Here is a 24,826-nt window from a genome sequence, read left to right on the forward strand (position 1 = left end):
ATGCTTCCATTGTAGTAATATTGGACATAACAAAACCAATTTCTGAAAATTAAATGGGAAACTGATTGCATTAGTAGGAATATGTAAGGAATGTTCAGAAAAAGGAGGCATATGATGAATTCTGGAATAATAGTAGCAATAGAAATCAGGAAGACTACGTCAAATACTGGAAAGAGGCTATCAACAGAGAGATGATTTGGAGGTTCAGTTATTGGGCGCAATTCTTGAAAATTGAACTAAAAAATACAAAGGTAAACAGAAAGAGGCTGACATGTTTAGCCCATCTTCTTTAGTGGAAATGCAACAAATTGGGATTACAAGAGTTATACCAAAAAACCTGCTGAGAAATTCAATCAGAAACAATACCCGAGTGTAATTATTTGAAAGACAAATGATTAATGAGGAAATGGAGACCAGCTGAAAATCCAGCCGAAGAAGAATGACAACATTCATACCTCACAGCTGCCAAGCAATGACCATCTCCAAGAGAAAATTTTAACCACTACCCTTGGCATTCAATGGTGTTGCCTTCACTGAATTTCCCAGTATCAAATATTGAGGGTTACCATTGATTAAAAACTGTACTGGACTCATCATATAAATGCAGTGTTACAAGAGCAGGTCAGAGACTAGGAATACTGCAGTGAATAACTCACCTCCTGACTCCACAAAGCCTGTCAACCACCTACAAAGCACAATTTATGTGGGTGATGGAATATTCCCCAGTTGCCTGGATGGATGCAGCTCTGACAACACTCAAGAAGCTTTACACCATCCAGAACAAAGCAGGCCATTTGACTGGCACCCATATCCACAAACATTCACTCCTTCCAACACCAATACTCACAGCCCATATTACCTATATCACGCACTGTAGACGTTCACCAAAACTCCTTTGACAGTACCTTCCAAGCCCACAATCATTGCCATCTAGAGGAATAACAGGTACATGGGAAGACCACAACCTGCAAATGCTCCTCCAAGTCACTCACCATCCCATCTTGTTGTTCCTTCTCTGCCACTGGGTCAAATTCCTGCAATTCCCTCCCTAATGGCATTGTGGGTCAGCCCATAGTACATGGACTGCAGCAATTCAAGAAGGCAGCTTCTCAATGGCAACCAAGGATGGGCAATGTAAGGCTGGGCCAGCTAGCAACACCTGCAAACCATGAATGATTTTTTTAAAGTTAACTTCATTTCTCTCTCCACATATGTCTTCTAACCTGATGAGTATTTCCAGAATTTTCTGCTTTAAGACCATAAAGAATGGGAAATAAGAAATAGGCCATTTGGCTCCTTGAGCCTGCTCCATCTTTCAATAGGATCATGGCTGATGCAACATGCCTCATGTCCACTTTCCTGCCCTTTCCTGATAACCCTTGATTCCCCAACTGATCGAAAATCTATCTATCAATCTCAGCCTTAAACATACACAAGGACTGTTCCCCCACAGCTCTGTGTGGTATGGAGTTCCAAAGACTCACAACCCTCTAACAGAAGAAGTCCTCCTCATCTCAGTCTTAAATTGGTGCCCCTTTATTTCTGAGACTGTGCTCTCTGGTCCTAGATTCTCCAATGAGGAGAAGCATCCTCTCAATTTACCTGGAGCAAAGACCTGAACCATCCCCATCCACCATCACCCTCCTCCACTTGGCTGAGCTTGTCCTCACCCTCAAGAACTTCTCTTTTAACTCCTCCCATTTTCTTCATGTCAGAGGGGTGGCCATGGGTACCTGCATGGGCCCCAGTTATGCCTGTCTCTTCGTGGGGTACATGGAACATTCCTTGTTCCAGTCCTATTCCAGCCCCTACTCACAACTGTTTCTCCGATATATCGATGATATCATCGGTGCTGCTTCCCTGTCTCGTCCAGACTTGGAAAAGCTCATCCGTTTCGATTCCTATTTCCACCCTGCCCTCACTTTCACCTGGTCTATCTGTGACTCCTGCCTTCCCTTCCTCAACATCTCTGTTTCCATTTCTGGGGATAGACTGCCCACTAATATCCACTATAAACCCACCGACTCCCACAGCTACCTGGACTATACATCCTCATACCTTGCTTCCTGTAAAGACTCCATCCCATTCTCTCAGTTCCTCCGCCTCCGTGGCAAATGTTCAGATGAGGCCAAATTTGACAAGGGAGCCTCCAAAATGTCCATCTTCTTCCTCAACTGAGGATTCCCCAGCTCCATTGTTGACAGGGTCCGGGTCCAACCCATCTCCTGCACTTCCACCCTCACCCCCTTCTCTTCCATCCTGCAACAGCGATAGAGTTTCCCTTGTCCTTACCTACCTTATCCCACCAGCATCCACACCCAGAAGATTATCAGACGTCATTTCCGCCACCTCCAGTGAGATGTCACCATCAGACACATATTCCCCTTCCCCTCTTTTGTCAGCCTTCCGCAGGGACCGTTCCCTCCAGGACACCCTAGTCCACTCTTCCTTCACGCCCAACAGCCCCCACAGCCCATTGGCAAAAATTGGCATTTTCCCCTGCAACCGGTGAAGTTGTAACATCCACCCATTTACCTCCTCCCTCTCCAGTATCCAAGGGTCCAAACATACCTTCCAGATGAAGCAACACTTTACCTGCACTTCCCAGAATCTAGTCTACTGCATTCGCTGCTCACAATGTGGTCTTCTCTACATTGGGGAAACGAAGCGTAGACTGGGTGACCACTTCACAGAACATCTACATTCTGCTCACAAAAAAGACCCTGAGCTACCTGTTGCCTGCCACTTTAATGCACCACCCTGTCCCCTGGCCAATATTTCTGTCTCTGGCTTGCTGCAGTGTTCCAGCGAAGCTCAATGCAAGCTGGAAGAACAACACCTCATTTTCCGCTTGGGGACACTACAGCCCTCTGGACTCAATATCAAGTTCAATAATTTTAGGGCTTAAACTCTCCCATGTCCTAGCTCCCTACCCCACACACCAGGCCTTGTTATCACATAGCCTGCCATTACACACCCCCTGTTGTTAGTCACTAACAGTCCCCATTAACAACTATTCACCCTCCCAGCCAGATCGTTAGCAACTCCTTTGTCTATCCATCAGCTCTTCTCTCTCCTCGGGCTGTATCCTATTGTTTACTCTCTACGCCATCCCCTCCCTATTTTCTGCATATAAACCAATGTTTTCCCAGCTACCATCAGTTCTGAGGAAGGGTCACTGGACCTGAAACACTAACTCTGATTATTTCTTCACAGATGCTGCCAGACCTGCTGAGCTTTTTCAGCAACTTCTGTTCCTGTTTTCTCTCAATTTACCTACATTATTCAATGAGATTACCTCTCATTCTTCTAAACTGCAATGAGTCTCAACCTGTTTAGCCTTTGCTCATAAGACAGTCTCTGAAAATACAAACCTCAGAGCCTTAATAACTTCATGGATTGAAATAATCAGCAATAACTCTTTCTGGAACAAATTGTTTCCTGAGATGAAAGAGAGAAGGAGAAACTGTTATAAACGAATTAAAAGCCACATGCTGATTAACCATCCATGGGGAAAAAGGAGTCAATGCAACATAAACAAGCTGTTTCCTGGGAGAGAGGAGGTAACACTAGCTGCTAACCTGCTGCCTCATGACAAATGGACAATTATGACTTCCTGCAGAAGAAATGTCCTGAAATTAAAAAAAATGCAGGAAAATCTGTGTTTTAATCAGACAGCTGACCCTGAATGTAACTAGGAATAGGGGAACTACTCCCCATAAGAAGGCAAGTTATAGGCTTGAGGACTCCAGAAATGTAATCAATGTTGTGGATGAAAGAATCTAAAGGATCATCATTAATGTCGTACCACAAACTTGAAAGAGAAATATTTTATAAGAATTCAACTCCAGGAATCAGCAGCAGAACTTCAAAGAACAACACTACACAAGGATTGAACCCTGGACAGACACTGTTGGTTGGAATCATAGCTAAAATCCACCATTAATCGGGTAGTAGCCAAGTTTACTTGTGAGACAACTTGCTTACTTGAGGGGTCTTATTTTGGTTACTACATGTAATAAAGTTTAAATCATTCCTTCAGTACTCGATTGTCCATGAAATTTCTTATTAAGTAGCTGAATCAAAGCTAGCTTGTAGTCATTTACACACAACAAATCCTTCCGTATCAGGGATCAGGCTGGTGGCCCTTCTCTGAACTGCCTTTAATGGAACAATGTCCTTTTTTAAATAAAGGGACCAAACTGCTCACAGTACTCCAGATGTGGTCTCTGAAATAACTCCACAGAGGCTGACATCCTGTCATCACGTCACCCTCTATTTTCACATGCATAGTACTTGATGCTGGTCCAGCTTCCTCAGAGCCAGCTTTCAGAGTGAACAGAACCTCTGACACTCCTGTTTGTATCTGTCAGCCAGGACTCCATGATTGGACCAGGTTAATAGCCCCAATCAGGGAACTCATATTCTATGAGGTCCACTTGGCTGACCTCGTTACAATCAGTACAGTCTCAACAGCACCTTATACAGTTGCAGTAAGACTTCCCTAATCTTATTCTCCAACCTGCTTAAAAGAAGGCCCAACATTCTATTATTCTTCCTGATGGCCTGCTGCACCTGGGTACTAGCTTTCTGTATTTCATACACAGGTATCCCCCAAGCCCGTATGTGTTGCAGCTTTCTGCAATTTTTCTCCATTGCTGTAATTTTGTTCTCCACTCCAAATTTTTCCGCATTATACATGCCAACATTTTTTGCCCACTCTCTTGGCCTATCAATAGCTCTCTGTAATCTGTGTGAATCCCTCTTGTAAATTGCTTTTCTGTCTATTTTTGTATAGTTTGCAAATTTGATTACAATACATTCACTTTCTTTCTTCATATTCTCTGTAGATTGTAGTATGTATTTATACATAAGATATATGCATATAAAATAATATACAGATTTCCAGCAGTTTCCATATTTTGCTTTTTTCAGGTCAAGCATTTCTGCTCAGTGGAGAATAGCAATAACCTTTCTTGTCTCCCCAAATGATTTAAGTCCCACATCCCTGCTATCACTCTTTAACAAAAACAAAGTTGCTGGAAAAGCTCAGCAGGTCTGGCAGCATCTGTGAAGGAGAAAACAGAGTTAACGTTTCGGGTCCAGTGACCCTTAATCTCATTAACACCTTCTCTAAGGCCTTGCTGTCTGTCCTAATATATGGTGCCACACCCGGATTCAAACCTCCAGTTAGAGTTTAACTAGTCGGTAACTATAACTTTATTTCTATATTTCTACTCAAGGAATGTGTTCTTAAAGCAAAGGATTCCACATATTATACATATTAGATTTAGTAATTTTTCCTACTACCTTCTGAGGTTTGTGAATATCTACCACATGATTCAATCTTCCTGCATCACCTTTAAAAATTGGGCCATTCAGTTTATGATCTCTGTCTTTCCTGATAGGAATTTCGGCGGCCATCAGGAAGTTAAATGAAAACCAATAGACTTATTTTGTTAATGCATTTCAGTGTCTATTCAAAACACAGTGATGGAATTTAGCATTGTTTGCAACAAACAAATCATGCATTTAAAGTGGAATTCTAGATTCTAGTTGTAAAACATGTCATTAACAAGTAGTACAGCTCTGGATTTTAAAATGTTTCATGATCTCAATGTATGTTTTCACAGGTGATTTATTTCTTACATTTTCTTGAGACTGTTTTGGGCTTTTTTTTTCTCAAAATGTGGGTCATTCCAAATCCTTTCATTTAAAACTGTGCAAATATAACCTGTCAACAACTAGTAAAAACAAAGTCAAAGTTCATTTAATTTAAAAAATTGAGTGAACTATTGTTCAAATAAATACACAGTACAGAATGTTGATTCATGAAAAAATGATGTGGTACACCTGTTATAAATCATTCATCCATGCAGTGCCTGGGAGTTATACAATCTGTATCATTCGGTAATTTATTTTGCATAGCCACTAGTTCCTAATGTATTTACTCTTTCATACTCAATTCAACACCTCACAATTTATGTCCCCCTCAATTTGCTTAGCACCTTGTATAACTCGCAGTGTTCATTATCCAATGTTTGTTACACTATTCTGGTTTTTATTCTTTGCTGCACAATTCCTTTTCTTACTATAATAAATTGCTTTCAATTGCTGACAGTGATGACTTGCTTTATGTAAATTATGCATTGTTGAATTCTTCTTTATATGTGAAATATTAAATAAATAATGCAGACTGCTAGTTGAAAATAAACTATGGTACCCATTAATAATGTTATATTTTACATCTAGAATATGGAATTCTACATTAAATTCATGATTTGTTTGTTGCAAAAATGCAATATTTCATTGCTGTATTATGAATAGACACCGAAATGCATAAAGAGAATTTTTTTAATTTTATATTCAGTTGGCAAAAACAGTAGATTTTGCTTGAATGGACTTTGTTGTGTTTTTGTGCTATTCCAAATTCAATATTGTGTTATACTTCACACAACATTCTCAAGTGCAATGGAAGGAGACATTACAGCAAAGAAAGAGATAAGAGATGCATCACTACATATATTTAGTAATTCAGTGGTACCAGAGATGGATAGTCAGTGTAATTCCGATGTTTAGGAATGGGATCAGAATCTATCCTTGCAATTACAGACCAATCAGTTTTAACATCAGTGGTAGGAAAATTAATGGAATCTCCACTGAAATGAGAATAGAAAAACATCTACAAACAAAAAATGTAATAAGCCAGATCTTTCAATAAGAAGATGATGCTTGGAGTAGCGTACACTGGAGCTCCCAGCTTTGAGCTAGAGTCAGAGATTTACATGGGTTCCAACTCACTTACCTGAATGGTTAGCTTAGAAACATTGAGGCAATTCAAAACTGCTGCAAATCCTGGCTAACTAGATTTTTTTTTCTTTATTCATTAACCGAATGAAGGCATTGATTGCTAGCCAGGACTTATTGCCCATCCCCAATTGCCCAGAGGGCAGTTGAAAGTCAACAACATTGCTGTGGGTCTGGAGTCACATGTTGGCTAGACCAGGTAAGGATGGCAGTTTCCTTCCCTAAAGGACATTAATGAACCAGATGGGTTTTTCCAACAATCGACAATGGATTCATGGTCATCATTAGATTCTTAATTCCAGATACTCTACTGAATTCAAATTCTACCATCTGCCATAATGGGATTCAAACCCGGGTCCCCAGAATGTTATCTGGATCTCTGGATTAACAGTCCAGCGATAATACCACTGGACCATTGCCTCCCCCTCTCCTGTAGTCCCCCCAACAATTATCGACTCACTACTGGTTTGCCCCACTAATAACCCTCTCCTGTAGGGGGTTGAAGAAACAATGCCCCAAGTTTCTGACACTCAGCACATCACTGGAGACCAGTGACCTGCACAGCCCCAAGCAGAAGACGAACAACTTCTGCTATTAGCGACTTTGTCAAAATGAATAGAGAGACTCAGCAATAGCAGGCAGGTTTCTCGGAAACATTCAATGAATTGTATCAAAGAATTAATAAGTCTACTAACTTTATCAATGTCATGCTGGTTCTGGCATGAGTGCATCTGGCTGTCTCCATGGACAGACTGCCATGGAGACTCAGTTCCAGCAGAACACTGCCAGAAATGAGCACTGACCTGCACCATCATGTTGCTCAGCATCAATGACAAGGCAAGGGGACTCCAAGAGACTTCAACTTCACTCCAGATTCTTTCAGGAGACAGGGTGGTGCCAGAAGGTATCAAGAGAGAGGAGGAGCCACACACAAAAGCTTTCCCTCAGGGCACTCTAGAGGTGCCCAGACCCTACTTCACAATCTTGCCTGCAGCCTGCAGAAAAGCCTGATCCAGCATTTGGCGGTGCATTGTCAATGGGTCTGGCCCTCTTGACCCTAATGTCCCTGACACTACCAGTCAATTCTCCCAGGTCAACAAGGCCACCTACAGAGCAGGCTTCCTCCACTCCAGTGCAGAAGTTAGACCTGTGCTTAGATGTAGTGGGAGGAAAAGGAAGGAAAAAACTAAACTGAGGGCACGTGGGTGACACTTCATTGTAAATTATCCTGCACTTCTGTGCTGCAACAATCAATCCATGACAGTATTAATAAGAGTAACCACCACACTCTCCTTGTGGAGGTGAAGTCCCACAATCACTTTGAGAATACTTAATGCACCAGTCAGAATGCTAGTCAGAGTAGAAATGAAAAAATAGGCAGGATAAATGAGTGGCTTGAGAGATGGTACAGGAGAGAGGGGTTCAGATTTTTGGGACATTGGGACCAGTTCTGGGGGAGGTGGGACTATTACAATTTGGACGGTCTACACCTGGGCAGGACTGGAACCAATGTCCTAGGGGATGCTTTTGCTAAGGCTGTTGGGGAGGGTTTAAACTAATGTGGCAGGGGGATGGGAACCGAATGAGGAGATTAGTGGACAGTAAGGAGGTAGTAACTAAAGGCTGAAAGGAACTAGATAATGAAGTCAGTGTGACTAAGGGGAAGAGTAGGCAGAGAGCAGATGATGAACGTAAAGGGACAGGTGGTCTGAGGTGCATTTGTTTTAATGCAAGAAGTGTAGTAGGTAAGGCAGATGAACTTAGGGCTTGGATTTGTACCTGGGAGTATGATGTTATTGCTATTACTGAGACTTGGTTGAGGGAAGGGCAAGATTGGCAACTAAATATCCCAGGAAATAGATGCTTCAGGCGGGATAGAGAGGGAGGTAAGAGGGGTGGAGGAGTTGCATTACTGGTCAAAGAGGATATCACAGCTCTGCTGAAGGAAGGCACTATGGAGGACTCGAGCAGTGAAGCAATATGGGCAGAGTTCAGAAATAGGAAGGGTGCGGTAACAATGTTGGGTCTGTACTACAGGCCTCCCAACAGTGAGCGGGAGATAGAGGTACAAATATGTAGACAGATTATGGAAAGATGTAGGAGCAACAGGGTGGTGGTGATGGGAGATTTTAATTTTCCCCACATTGACTGGGATTCACTTACTGTTAGGGGTTTAGATGGAGCAGAATTTGTAAACAGCATCCAGGAGGGTTTTCTAGAGCAGTATGTAAATAGTCCAACTCGGGAAAGGGCCATACTGGACCTGGTGTTGGGGAATGAGCCCAGCCAGGTGGTTGAAGTTTCAGTAGGGGATTACTTTGGGAATAGTGATCACAATTCCATAAGTTTTAGAATACTGATGGACAAAGACGAGAGTGGTCCTAAAGGAAGAGTGCTGAATTGGGGGAAGGCCAACTATAGCAAAATTCGGCAGGAACTGGGGAATGTGGATTGGGAGCAGCTGTTTGAAGGTAAATCCACATTTGATATGTGGGAGGCTTTTAAAGAGAGGTTGATTAGAGTGCAGGAAAGACATGTCCCTGTGAAGATGAGGGATAGAAAGGGCAAGATTAGGGAACCATGGATGACAAGTGAAATTGTGAGACTAGCAAAGAGGAAAAAGGAAGCATACATAAAGTCTAGGTGACTGAAAACAGACGAAGCTTTGGAAGAATATGGGGAAAGTAGCACCAATCTGAAATGAGGAATTAAGAGGGCTAAAAGGGGCCATGAAATATCTTTAGCAAACAGGGTTAGGGAAAATCCCAAAGCCTTTTATTCATACATAAAGAGCAAGAGGATAACTAGAGAAAGGGTTGGCCCACTCAAGGACAAAGGAGGGAAGTTATGTGAGGAGTCAGACAAAATGAGTGAGATTCTTAATGAGTACTTTGCGTTGGTATTCACTGAGGAGAGGGACATGACGGATGTTGAGGTTAGGGATAGATGTTTGATTACCCTAGGTCAAGTTGGCATAAAGAGGGGGGAAGTGTTGGGTATTCTAAAAGGTATTAGGGTGGACAAGTCCCCAGGTCCGGATGGGATCTATCCCATGTTTCTGAGGGAAGCGAGAGAGGAAATAGCTGGGGCCTTAACAGATATCTTTGCAGCATCCTTGAGCATGGGTGATGTCCTGGAGGACTGGAGAATTGCTAATGTTGTCCCCTTGTTTAAGAAGGGTAGCAAGGATAATCCAGGAAATTATAGACCGGTGAGCCTGACGTCAGTGGTGGGGAAGCTCCTGGAGAAGATACTGAGGGATAGGATCTTTTTACATTTGGAAGAAAATGGGCTTATTAGTGATTGGCAGCATGGTTTTGTGCAGGGAAGGTCATGTCTTACCAACTTGTTAGAATTCTTTGAGGAAGTGAAAAGTTGATAGATGAGGGAAGGGCTGTAGATGTCATATACATGGACTTCAGTAAGGCGTTTGATAAGGTTCCCCATGGTAGGCTGATAGAGAAAGTGAAGTCGCATGGGATCCAGGGTGTACTAGCTAGATGGATAGAGAACTGGCTGGGCAACAGGAGACAGAGAGTTGTAGTGGAAGGGAGTTTCTCAAAATGGAGAACTGTGACCAGTGGTGTTCCACAGGGATCCGTGTTGGGACCACTGTTGTTTGTGATATACATAAATGATCTGGAGGAAGGTATAGATGGTCTGATTAGCAAGTTTGCAGATGACACTAAGATTGGTGGAGTAGCAGATAGTGAAGGGGACTGTCGGAGAATGCAGCAGAATATAGATAGATTGGAGAATTGGGCGGAGAAATGGCAGATGGTGTTCAATCCAGGCAAATGTGAGGTGATGCATTTTGGAAGATCCAATTCAAGTGCGAACTATATGGTAAATGGAAAAGCCCTGGGAAAAATTGATGCACAGAGAGATCTGGGTGTTCAGGTCCCTTGTACCCTGAAGGTGGCAACGCAGGTCAATAGAGTGGTCAAGAAGGCATACGGCATGCTTTCATTCATTGGACGGGGTATTGAGTACAAGAGTTGGCAGGTCATGTTACAGTTATATCGGACTTTGGTTCGACCGCATTTGGAATACTGCGTACAGTTCTGGTCGCCACATTACCAAAAGGATGTGGATGCTTTGGAGAGGGTGCAGAGGAGGTTCACCAGGATGTTGCCTGGTATGGAGGGCGCTAGCTATGAAGAGAGGTTGAGTAGATTAGGATTACTTACATTAGAAAGACAGAGGTTGAGGGGGGTACCTGATTGAAGTCTACAAAATCATGAGAGGTATAGACAGGGTGGATAGCAAGAAGCTTTTTCCCCCAGAGTGGGGGACTCAATTACTAGGGGCACTATTTCAAGGTGAGAGGGGAAAAGTTTAAGGGAGATATGTGTGGAAAGGTTTTTACGCAGAGGGTGGTGGGTGCCTGGAACGCGTTGCTAGCGGAGGTGGTAGAGGCGGACACGATAGCGTCATTTAAGATGTATCTCGACAGATACATGAATGGGCAGGGAGCAGAGGGATGCAGACCCTTGGAAAATAGGCGACAGGTTTAGATAGAGGATCTGGATCGGCGCAGGCTTGGAGGGCTGAAGGGCCTGTTCCTGTGCTGTAATTTTCTTTGTTCTTTGTTCTATCATATTGTGTGGCACTATCACTGTGCTAAACGGAACAGACTTCGAACAGATCTCCCATTTCAAGACCAGCCATCCATGAGGTGTTGTAGGCCACCGTTAGCAGCAAAATCATACTTTACCACAATCTGCAACCTCAGAGCCTGGTATTTCCCCTCCTCTAACATTACCATAAGGATTGCAGGAGGGCATGCCAAGAGCAGCACCAGGCATAACAATGCAGTGCCAACCTGGTGAAGCTACAAAACAGGAATAGTTACATGTCAAACCGCATAAGCAGCAAGTGATAGACAGAGCTAAGCAATCCAACAACCAATGGATCAGATCCAAACCCCACAGTCCTGCCACATTCAGACGGAATAGTGTCAGGGACACAACCTTTAGAGTATCCAATGCTTCGAAGCTTTTAATGTTATCACGTGGAGTAAATGAAATTGGCCAAAGGCTGGCATCTGTAATGCTGGGGGAGGCCAAGATGGACCATCCACTTGGCACTTCTGATTGAAGATTGTAGCAAATGCTTTAGCCTTATTTTTTACATCCATCCAAACTGATGTTTTGGGCTCTTCCATCATTGTGGATGGGGATATCTGTGAGGCCCCCTCCTTCAGTGAGTTTTTCAATTTCCTCAACCATTCACGAGGCCAAGTGGTGAGGATGACACAAAGACTTTGCAGAGGGATACAGACAGGTTAAGAGAGTGGGCAAAAGCTTGTCAGATGGAATATAATGTGAGAAAATGTGAGATTATGCACTTTGCAGAAAGAATATAGGAGCTGAATAATGAATAAGTGCCGAAAGATTGCAGAAAGCTGCAGCAGAGAGAGATTAGAATTCTTCTACATGAATCATAAGAATCTAGCATCCAAATTCAGTGGTTAATAGGGATGGCAAATGAAACATTGACCTTTATTGCAAAGGTGTTGGAATATAAAAATAGGAAAGTCTTGCTAAAACTATCCAAGGTACTAGTTAATTAATGAGTAAGGGAAAAGGTTGGAAAACAGAATTGTGGATTATCAGCTGAGCCATGATCTCATTGAATGGTGGAACAGATTTGATGGGCTGAATGGTCTATTTCTGCTCCTACATCTTATGGTTTTATGGTCTCACACAAAGCATAGGTGTCTGTGAGCTTCAATGTGAAGTCATGAAAGACTGAGGTACAGTATGAGTGGGTCCAAAAGTGTGAAGTTGGTGATGCCCACTTGTGTGGAGGAAGAGGGTGTATGATGAGCAAAGTGTTACAGTCATGTAAATCGGGTGTGTAAAGTCTCTTCCTTGGCTTTGTGGAACTTTAACTGTCCATCTTTACATTGTATTTGTGTGGCTTCACTGAGTAGTACAGATGAAGAAACTGAAACAAGGGCAGGATGTCCCAGAGACGTGAGAAAGTGATAGCTGCCTGGTGTCTGAAGGGATTTGGAAAAACTGTAGTGAGTATCAACGAAGAAATTTCAGACACAATGTCTCAGTAAGTAATGCTTTCAGTAGAGTGGATTATTGAATTATGGCTTATACTTTGACTAGTCAGAATGGTGCTGTAAAACATATAGATGAAGGATGAAATTGCTCTTTTAATGAATACTGCCTGTTTCTGCCCAAGTAAGACTTGCTAACGAAAAATAAATTGTTAGACGCTACATGTTTTAAGGCCAAATAAAAACTGAAACAACTGCAGATGGTGGAAATCAGAAACAGAACAGAAATTGCTGGAAAAGCTCAGTAGGTCTGGCAGCAGCATCTGAGGAGAGAAATTAGAGTTAATATTTTGGGTCTGGTGACCCTTCCTCAGAATTGTTTGAGGAAGGGTCACTGGACCCTAAAAGTTAACTCTGATTTCTCTCCACAGATGCTGCCAGATCTGCTGAGCTTTTCGAGCAATTTCTGTTTTTGTTTCAAAGCCAGATGTTTTCACAATTTCTACATCAATTTGATCTTGAAAGAGGAATTTTGAACTAATCATTGCCATTAGTAACTGTCCTCAAACAGGTCATTATATCACTGGCATATTAGGGCTTACTCTACCCCATCGATTTACATTTGTTCAATCAACAAAAGATGGAAGAATTAGAATTAATTCATTTTTATTGTCTCAAGTAAATAATGGAAATACTTCAAACTGCTTAGATGTCACATCACAATTGTTACGCTGAGGTATCATTTTACAGAGTTAAACCTGTAAATGCAACTTCCGCATGATAATCACATCACTGCACCTTGTAAAAACAGCAACAACTGAGATAACAAGGTGTAGAGCTGGATGAACACAGCAGGCCAAACAGCATCAGAGGAGCAGAAAAGCTGACGTTTTGGGCCTAGACCCTTCTTATGCAAATGTTATTCCTATTATATCAATAAATATGTGCACACAGTGGGTGGTACAGACTCATGTCAGTGGGCCCTCAGGTCACGCACAATGTAGAGTTTAACCTACTATCTTTCTGTTACAATATCGGATAATTTCATATTTTAATCATTCATGGGATGTAGGTACCACAACAGAAAACTATGAACTCATCAAGCTACCAGGTGTTTCAAAAAAGGCACATGACTTGAACGTATTGCTTGTGAATGTTAGGCCTGTGATGTTGGGAACAGCTCCTTGAGGCAGATACTATTACTTGTGTTTGTGGTAAATGACTTGGTGTGATTTTCTCAAGGAGATGTTCATACCTCAGTGGGGCAAGTGATCTTTGTACCTGTGAGCTTAGACAAGGTCCTGGTAGGATGGACCATTGAGGAGGAGCTGCAGTGTCATCCACCTCAGTAGCTACAGAGGGTAGAGGCAGTAACTGAGAGAGTTGATTTGATTTGATTTGATTTGATTTGATTTGATGTGGTGACATGTGCCTAAGTCTAGTGAAAATCTTGATTGCGAGCAGTACAGGCAGATATAGTAAGCAAGGACATACAGAGCATAGGGTGTTTAGTGAGAGTGAGGCATACAGATTACACTGCACAGGAGGTGTGCAAAAAACAAAAACAATGTTGCTGAGAAAGCTCAGCAGGTCTGGCAGTCAGTATCTGTGAAGAAAAAGATCAGAATTAACGTTTCGGGTCTGGTGACCCTTCCTCAGAACCGTTCTGAGGAAGGGTCACCGGACCTGAAACATTAACTCTGATTTTCTCTTTACAGATATGCCAGACTTGCTGAGCTTTTCCAGCAACTTTGTTTTTGTTCCTGATTTACATCATCCGCAGTTCTTTCAGTTTTTATGGCGTGCAAAGCAAGATCAACATTAACAAGATCAACATTATTTGAAGTTAGAGAGTCCATTCATCAGTCTAATAATGGCAGGGAAGAAGCTGTTCTTGAACCTGTTGGTGTGTGTGTTCAAGCTTCTGTATCTTCTACCTGACGGAAGAGGTTGTAAAAGAGTGTTACTGGGGTGGGAGGGGTCTTTGACGATGTTGGCAGCCTTTCTGTGGCAACAAGAACTGTAAATGGAGTCCATGGATGGAAGGTTGGCTTCCGTGATGGAGGAGAAGCATTTGCAAGACATAACACAGCCTTAGGCAAAGGGACACAACAGAGAGGATAACTGCATGGTAGAATATATAAGAAGGTGCTTTCTCAGCACAGGACCGACAGGCTAAAGCTAAGCGTTGTAGACCCCTCTGAGAAACAGTAACTCTGAAAGCTGCGGGTTTCAGAACTGTTAATTACAGACCTTTGTGTCCTCTTAAATAAAGAGGAGGCCAGAAAGAGAAGTGAGTACTCATTGCCCAAGGCAGTCAAGATGATTGTTCAATTCTTTTCAAGGGTTGCTGCTGATATTTGCAGAATTTCGCCATCTGCAGCTGACAGCAGCATCACATATCTGACCGGTGCCTTGCATTTGAGGGCATCAGACTACATTAGGTTTGAGATGGATGCTGTGAGTTCAGGCCAGAGGGCTGTCAAATCTGCCTCCTTGTCAGCAGCATTCCTCCAAATGCAGAATTTGATAGGGATTACCCATTTGATACTCTTGGCTCCTTCAGAGCAGCCAAGAGTATTTGTAATTAGGAACGGTTTTCACTTCTTCAACACAAAACTCTGTGGGAATTTCTGTCTAGGCCAGTCTTTATGCCAATCCCTCAATGATTTTGAGAATGTAGACAGTGAGCTGCCTTTGTGAATGGCTGCAGCTCACACAGGTAAGTGCACGCAGAGTGCTTTAGGAAAGGGAATGCATGGTTTTCGCCCAGTGACAGGGAGGGAATGGTGACATACTTCCAAGTCAGCATGGTCTGTGGCTTGCAGGTGGTGGTGCTGTTCCCATGCATCTGCTGCCTTGACCTTGAAGAGGTGCAAGCTCTGTAAGGTGCTGGTGAGGACCCTTGGTGAGTTGTTACTGTGCATTTTGTGGATCGGACACATTCCTGCAACTGTGCAAAGGAACAAATGTTAAAGGTGTCAAATGGGATATCAGTTCAACAGGATGTTTCGTCCTTCTTGGTGTTGAGTTTAAAGATGGAACATAGAAACAAACACAGAAATTGCTGGAGAAGCTCAACAGGTATGGCATCATCTGTGGAGAGAAATCAGAGTTAACATTTCAGGTCTAGAAGTCGCATTCATTCAGGCAAGTGGAGAGTTTTCAATTGTACCCTGACTTGTGCCTCATAGATTGTAGACCAGCTTTGAAGAGTCAGAAGGTAAATTGCTTGCCACAGATTTCAGAGCCTCTAACTGACTCTCATAATGACACTATTTATGTTGGTGGTCTGGTTCAGAATTTGGTCAATGGTAACCCAAAGATGTTGTTGATGGGAGAATTCAGTGATGGTAATGTCTTTGAATGTCAAGGGCAATGATTGGATTCTATCTTGTGGGAAATGGTCACTAACTACTTCTTGAGTGATATGAATGTTACTTGCCGCTCATCAGCTCAAACCTGAATACTGTCCAAGTCTTGTTGCATTTGGATGTGGACTGCTTTAGTATTTGAGCAGTCACAAATAATACGTAACATTGTGGAGTCATCAGCAAACATCCCACTTCTGACCTCATAATGAGGGAAGGTCATTTTAGGAGTAGCTGAAAACAGTTGGACCTAAAATACTACCGTGAGGAAATCTTAAGATGATGTCCAAAGACTGAGATGAATGACAATCACAATCAACTTCCTTTGTGCTAGGTATGAATTGAACTAGCAGAGAGTTTTCCCTCTGATTCCCACTGGCTACAGCTCCTTGATGTCAAACTCAATCTAATGCTGCCTTGATATAAATTGTAGTCACCCTCACTAACCAAAGCTGTAATGAGGCAGAGCTGAGTGGGCCTGGTGGAAGTATGTTGTAATATGTCACTTGTAATTACTGGGCTAAATAGTGTTTGAAAATATATATTATGACAAGTTCTGAAAGGTAAGTATGTACACTTAAAAACGACAGAGTTCATGCATAACTATGGTAAATCCTAAATTTACGGTAGGTCCCACTGGTTAATTGTTATGTATCCTCTAAAGGTTTATTAATAAACCTTAAACAAATGTACAGTGCTGATGAGGGGGCCCGACTCAGAAAGCAGTTAAGCATTAGGAAGTGTTAGACAAAATGTATACAATCTCAGGTAGATGGATGGGATTAATTTAGAATGGTATCATGGTCAGCTGGAGGGCCTACTCCTACGCTGTATGGTCCTACGTTCTATATTGTCAAATATTGTAAGATTGTCAATAGCTTAAATCAAAACTTATACTACACAGAAAAACTGAATGAGGCACAAGAACCTAAACAGAGAAAATTACTTTAAAAAGTGGGAAATACACATCAGCAGCACTTTATATACACAAATTACATCCCATTAGTAATCCTTGCCCTGAACAAACAATTAGGAGATATTGGGTTGCCCCAGAGTCATCAAACAAAAATATTCCCTTTTCATAAACACAACCATTGAAAATTAGTCATAAAACAATGGAAATATATACAATTTATAATTTCAATAATATCGCTGACAGTGTCCATGAAACGTCCAATTGCTCGAGTGCCCATTGTCTCAAATGTACCAGCAGACACAAAGTGCTCCTTCTCCTGGGCCACTGAGCATGGATGAGACTGCAGGAGAGAGGCAGGCACCTACAGAGCTCACCCACTATGGAGGCATCCAAGCTGAACCTATAGGTAACCATTTTAGTTAGAGTCGTGATAACATGCAATTTAGAATAATCAGCATATATAAAGTTTAATAAAATAAGGTACTGTTAATGATGAAAGCAGCTTTTCATTAAGGCAAATGCTATTTAATATTTATTCAGTACAGCACCAGTAACCTTTCCAATTTTATTCTTGAAATTTGAGCACGACTGGTAAGGCCAGTATTGATTGCTCAACCACAAATGAATAGGAAGTAATCTTTCTTGAATGGTTGTGGTCTTTGTGGTGAAGTTACTTCCACAATGCAATTGGATCAGACGTTCCAGGATTTTGATACAGCAACAATAAAGGAATGGCAATACATTTCCAAGTCAGGATAGTGTGCACACTCTGAAGGGGAAATTGAAATTGATAGTGTTGCTTTTCACTTGCTATGCATGCAATCTTGATGGTGGCACTTACATGTGTAGGAAGTGTTAAGAAGCCTTGGTTTACTAATGTCCTTTAGGGAAGGAAACTGCCATCCTTATCTGGTCTGGCCTACATGTGACTCCGGACCCACAGCAATGTGGTTGACTCTTAACTGCCCTCTGGGCAATTAGGGATGGGCAATAAATGTTGCCTATCCAGCAATGCCCTCATCCCATGAATGAATTTTTAAAAGCTGCAGAGATCCAGTAGATGGTGTACACTCCACCTTTGGTACTCCAGTAGTGGAAGAATTAAATGTTTCAACAGGTAGATAGGATGGTGATCAAGCAGAATATTTTGTCCTAGATAGTATCAAGATTCCAGACAAGCAGAGAGTATTTCTGGTGCCTGCCACTTATGCATTAGAGAGGTTTTTGATGAGTCAAGCAGTGGACCGGTCTTGTCACATACTCAGTCTCTGACCTACTACAGTGGCTATGGCACTTTTCTGGTTGGCTAACTTAAGCTTCTGGTCAGTAGGAGCCAGTGGGTGCAAGTCAAGGATTCAGTATTGGAAATGCAATTGAATATAAAACTTGTGTATTAGGTTCCATTCTGCTGGGGATCCTCATTGCCTATTGCAAATACCATGTGAACCACTCAAAGAACTGGATTTTGCAATGAGCAACAAATACAGGTTACCTTCTTTCTATGTGTTACTGTGTTAGATGTTCCAATCAACCAAATCTTGAAAGAGTGTAACCCCTTCTGCAGGGGATTTGGAACCTGTGCTAACATGGGGAGTAGCTGAATTTTTCCTTAACCAATCAGCAATTTTTAATGAACACTGCTGAATCTGACCAAGCAAGTGTAAGTTAGAATAGTGAATTCACTGTTATGCCAGGTACAGTACACAAATGGATCAAGAATTGTTTGATTTTTTTTGTTACGGCCCTAATTTTTCAGATGAGCTTCATACATATAATACGGCAACCGCATGAGCATTCTATGTATTTTACTGATGCATCTCATAACAAGCTATCCTTACTGCACAACTTACAAAGGAGCAAGCCATCTCCAATTGCAATCTCTTGATTCACACATTTCAATGCATGTGTCACAGGAGGATGTAGTAATAACAATAAGCACTAGTAGCCTTGTCATTATTTCACTGCAAATTCCAGCCTTTGCTGCTGCTCAATGTAGGGGTAAAAAGCTAATTACAGCAAGCTATAAAACAGGGTTGTAAAATAGATGTAACCATTGGTTTTAATCTAAAAAGAAGAAAATTCAAGGATCATAGTCCAGAACACAATCAAAGCTCAAAAGAGTGATATCAACCAAGAACCAGGTATAGTTAGATGACACCAAGATAGTAGAGATTCAAAAGCAGGTAGAACAGGAAGAAAAGACTGAGGATGTAACAAAGTTTGACACCTTTGGGGTTCTAGGAAAGAAGCATTTAGAGTAAGCAATGCTGCTGTAAATAAAGTTAAGGAAAACAACAAAACAGATTGTGGAGTAGTGGCATACATATTAATAATGTATTCTCTATTATTTTAACTGATTAAGAGGCAATTTTATATATTTTATTCGATTTGCTTGGAGTGCAAAAAAATGTAATTGTGATGTAGCACCGTGAGCACGATTGCAGTGGGATAAAATCCCATTAAGAAGAATGCAATTTGGACCACCCAATTGCAAATCAAATTCTCAAGTACAGGAGTGGACTCTGTCCATGCACAAAGCATGTTCCTGAAATTCCACTCTCACCAATCAATTTTCAACATTTTGTGTGTCTCAATATAATATTCAGGAACCCCAAGGAACCCATTCGTATGGTTTAAAACTGACACCACATTGATGTTAGATGTTTCACTGGTTTCAAATCAAAGGGAAGCAATCTGGAGAGGTTTATGAGACTGATACCTGGAATAAGCAGATGGATTTATGAGGAAAGCCTAGACACGCTAGGACAGTATCCACTGGAATTCAGAAGAGTGACAGACAATACAAGATCCTGAGGGAACTTGACCAGATGGATGTTGAAAGCATGTTTCCTCTTGTGGGCAATCTAGAGCCTATTTATAGTTTAAAAATAAGGAGGTATCCATTTAAAACAGAGATGATGAAATATTTCTTTCTCACAGAGCACTGAGAGTCTTTGGAATTCCATTTCTCCAAAGGCAGGGGATGTAAATTCTTTTAGGGGAGAGTTAGATAGATTGTCGATTTCCAAGGGAATGAAAGATTATCAGGGATGTGCAGAGTGGTGATTGTAACAAGCGCTGGGTGGATATCATTAACTATGAGATCCTTGATTGGGAATGTTAACTGAGCCAATCAGGAAGCCCTGGCTAACAGATATAAACAGGAGATTCAGAGACTCTCCTCATTCTAGGGATTATCTCTGAGCACATGTAAATAAAGGGTGACTTGGTGAATGGGATACTGGCCTCTTAGAATTATTTCATGCGGGAATGCAGAGTTGAGGTTAAAATCAGATTAGCCATGATCCAGTTGAAAGGTAAAGCAGACTTGAAGGGTCAAGTGGCACTTGTTTGTACGTTAATAAATAGATTTTGGACTAACTTTTCAAGTGACAGAAGAGAGTTAGGAATTGGGGAACCTCACACTGTTACAAGGAATTCTAAATAAGAATTATTGACAGAAAGCTCAGGTTGTGGAATAAGCATTATGCTCCATATTTTAACCTCCAATTTTATAGTTGATCTACTCCAATACTATAATTTTGCAGCAACATAAAAGTACAGCATAATAGCAACCTTAATGTCATAAAAGTTGTTTTCTAATTTGCTCTTCTTTGGTTAAGAAATTAACTTATTCTTTTGTTCAAATAGATTCAAGCCTCACATAGGATTTAAAATTGCAGTAAACTGGTCTTTAAACAAGCCCATTCTAAATAACAAACCGTTCAAGAAAAATGAGGATGATAAACCTGGCACTGGCTGAGCATTTTTGAGAGTCAATAAACTGAGACAAAATTAATTGCCATTTGGAATAGTTTTATTTTCTTTGTTCATTGGATGGGAGCATTGCTGACTAGGCCAGCAGTTATTACCCATCTTTGATTGCCCTTGAAACATAGAAAATAGGAGCAGGAGTAGGCTATTTGGCCCTTCAAGCCTGCTCCACCATTCAACATGATGATGGCTGATCATCCAACTCAAAACCCTACTCCTGATTTCTCCCACAACTTTTGATTCCTTTAGCCCCAACAACTATATCTAACTATGATAATATGGTAGTGAGTTACCTTCTTGAACCATGCAGTGTAGGTTCTTCCAAAGTGCTGTTAGAAAGGGAGCTCCAGGATTTTGATCCAGTGACAATGAGGGAATGGTGATATAGTTCTGGCACATGCCCTGGAGGGGAACTTATAGATGGTGGTATTCTACCTGCTGCCATGGTTTTGGAAGGAGTTGTCAGTGAGCCAATGATGGAGGGAGTGAATGTTTAGGGTACAGAGTGGTGTTGAGTTTCTTGAGTGATGCTGGAGTGCACTCATCCAGGTAACTGGAGAATATTCTATCATACTTCACTGACGAAAGTCAGCATGGAGTATTTTGACTAATCATATTTGACTAATTCAGTTGAGTTCTTCAATGAAGTAATGTAGGGGGTTGATGAACGTGATAAGGTTAATGTATTGAACATTGATTTTCAAAAGGCATTTGACAAAGTATCATTTAATTGTCTTGTTCACAAACTTGAAGCCCAAGGGATTAAAGGGGAAATATTAGCATGGTCATAAAATTGGCTCAGGGACAGAAAGTAAGGAGTAGTGGTGAATGGTTGTTGTTTAGACTGAAGGAGAGTAGGCAATGGCATTGCCCAGGGTTGGGGAATTTGGAACATTTCTCATTTTCATATAAACTAATGATGGGATTTGGATATAGAGGACATAACTTCAAAGTATGCAGGTGACATGAAATTCTGAAATGTAGCAAGCAATGAAGAGGTTAGTGACAGCCTGAGGATGATATAGACAACAGCTAAAATTATCAGACAATGGTGGATGAAGTGATACATTTTAGTAAGAAGAATGGGAAAGATACTATGAACTAAATGATACAATTTTAGAGGTCACTCAGAGGATGGTGAATCTTTGAAATTCACTGCCCAGAAAACTGTTATGTTTGACACTGAGACCAATAGATTTCTACATTTGAAAAACATCATGTGATACAGGGAAAATGCAGGAAGTACAGATCAACCAGGATCTGTTTGAATAACAGAACAGGCTTGAAGGACTGAATGGCTTACTCCTGCTCATAATTCTTATGGCCTTAAAGAACCGTGGAGATTTTTGGACACAGATTTTTCAATGTGTCAAGCAAGTTAAGAAAACTGTTTCAAAAATCATAAGGAATGCTTGGCTTCTTTTAAAAAAAAAGAGAATTAAAATAACAAAATTAAACTGAACCTTGATCAAACACTAGTTAGTCCTCATCATGGCAGCAACATCCTTCCATCTATATAAGATGATGGACATGCAGCAAGTATCATGGGGATGGGACAGATTCATGTAGTGCACTTTAGTTGATGGTGTTCAACTCAGAATGGAATGCATATTAAACATTAGAGAGGTCAGAGAGGAGATTTACTAAAATGGTATTGTGTTTGAGGAATTTCAACCATGTGGAGAGATTGGAGGAGCTTGGGGTTGCCCTTTCTAGAGCAGAGAAACATAACAGAAGATTTGATAGAGGCATTCAAAATCATGAAGTGTTTTCATCAAATAAATTGGAAAAACTGTTCCCAGTGACAGAAAGGTCAGGAACCAGAGGGCACAGATTTAAAATGATTGGTGAAAGCACCAAAGCCACAGGAATGTATAACATTCTAACAGGGCTGGTCAGACAAGATTGTGGGGACGGGGTGCGGATGCTCCTCCTTACTGGGGTGTCTAGAGCCAGAGGACACAGTCTCCGAATACAGGGCAGGCCATTTAGGAATCAGTTGAGGAAACATTTCCTCTTTCAGAACGTGGTCAGCCTGTGGAATTCACTACTGCAGAAAGTTGTGGAGGATGGGTTGCTGAGTATATTCAAGAAAGGCATTGATAACTTCTTAGATATTAAAGGTATGAAGGGGTATGTGGAGAATTATGGGTTGAAATAGAGGATCAGCCATGATCGTATTGAATAGTGGTATAGGCTCAATGGTCCAAATGGCCTACTCCTGCTCTTAATTTCTATGAACCATTGTTTTCCAAGCAGCTAGCTGTGATCCAGAAGACAGTGCCTGAAAAAGTGAAGGAAACCAATCTAATAATAACATTTTAAAGACTATTGGGTAAATACTTGGAAGGATTCTTTTATTTCCTCCGGGAGTGTGAGGAAAGAGCACAGGATGGGGATTAACGAAATAGCTCAACCAAACAGCAGGTGCAGGCATGGGCTGGGAAGACTTCCCTATGCTGTATGGTTCTATGTTTCTAACGTAATTCCCCCCACTGTTCTGCAGAATGGCCCTTTCCAGTTACAGTACTTTGCAATTTCACACAGCTGCCTTGTATACTCTTCAGTCTCCATCCTTACCTACATTGTAGGCTGGGCACAGATTGTTATCTCTCTGTATTGCCAGAGGTCTGAGTCCTCCCTCTACATGTCAGACCAGCTAGGTTTCCACATCCTGGAAATGTGCTGCTTTCCTCTGTTTCAAACGCCTGCAGACCGCAGTGAACACATCCTTGACATTCCTGTGTCCAAAAACTAGGACATACGAGCTGGCCGTGTAGTAGAGGGAGGAAATCAAACTGGACGTGTACTTCAAGGTCTGGTTCTGCCCTTGATCGGGCATAACATTTGCAATCAGCATAATCCAGACGATGTCATTCGAGATCCAACAAGTCACGTAGATGCAGAGGAGAGAGACCAGGATCCTGGTAGCCTGCAGGGTGATCTTGCTCCCGGGATTTAACCCTTGCCCTGCCACCCCCACCCTCCTCTGATGCTTGCAGAGGAGCTGGATGATCAGAACGTTCAGCACCACCACCCAGACGATAGCTATCAGGTCCAGGCTGACCGAGATGTAAGTCACAATGTCAGAAGCCGAGCTGCTGGCCAGGCCATTGCAGCTGGTGCTGGGCAGGTAGCCGCCCGAGCGGTTCTGCTGGTCCTGCGACAAGCGGATGATTTTGTCCATGGTGTACGGGATGTAGAAAGTGAAGGTGGTGAGCCACAGGGCGCTGATGGAAACATTGACATACCTGCTCTGGTGGCTGAGGATGTAATTGACCAAAGCCCAGTTGGGCCGCTTGATCTTGATCAAATGCAGGAAACTGAGGTTGGAAACTGACCAGATGCTGATGCACCTCAGCGAGGAACTCAGGTAGACCAGGATGATGCAGCCTGTCTCCTGCATCAACTCGACCCTGTAGCATGTCAGCATTCTGGGGATGCCTTGGTAGAAGCACAGTAACAAGTTGACGAATGTCTTGTTGACGATCACTCTGTCCAGCGGTGGGAAACGTTTCTGTTTCACGGCAACGCTGATAAACGCGAAAAGGACGATGATGTTCCCCGTTGTACCCAACACAATTGTAACAACGAACACCAGCATAAAAGGGATCCCTTCTCCATCTACCATCGTTTTCTATCTCCCCCCGTCTGTCCCTCTCTTTTTCTCTCTCTTTCTCTTTCTTTTCCGGGGGTGAGAGGAGGATAATTGCCAAAGCGTATTAACGATTCACCAGGTACCAGCAGTTGACATGGTGATTTATATTCTGTGACAATGTGACGGAGGGGGTGAACTCTATTGGTCACATTGCTATAGAAACCAGTAGAGGACATCCCTCCAGAGGTGGGTGTGTGGGTGTGTGTGTGTTTTTGTTATAAATGGCAACTTGAACAGGCCAAAAAAAAAATCGGCAGGTCAGACTGCATTTCCCCGGAGTGAAA

General features: G+C 42.0%; 1 protein-coding gene across 1 annotated transcript; it reads right to left on the bottom strand.

Moving 5' to 3' along the window:
• Positions 1-23,543: 23,543 nt before the first annotated feature.
• LOC109924148 (taste receptor type 2 member 136-like) lies at positions 23,544-24,515 on the bottom strand. Its single transcript, XM_020524170.2, has one exon. It carries the CDS (start codon positions 24,513-24,515, stop codon positions 23,544-23,546), a length of 972 nt encoding a protein of 323 aa, XP_020379759.2.
• Between the last annotated feature and the right edge of the window lie 311 nt (positions 24,516-24,826).

This window comes from Rhincodon typus, chromosome 1 (assembly GCF_021869965.1).
Source record: "Rhincodon typus isolate 14 chromosome 1, sRhiTyp1.1, whole genome shotgun sequence".
Classification (NCBI taxonomy): Eukaryota; Metazoa; Chordata; class Chondrichthyes; order Orectolobiformes; family Rhincodontidae; genus Rhincodon; species Rhincodon typus.

Coding starts and splice junctions, on each gene's coding strand:
- LOC109924148 (XM_020524170.2), bottom strand. CDS start 24,515: ATGGTAGATGGAGAAGGGATCCCTTTTATGCTGGTGTTCGTTGTTACA.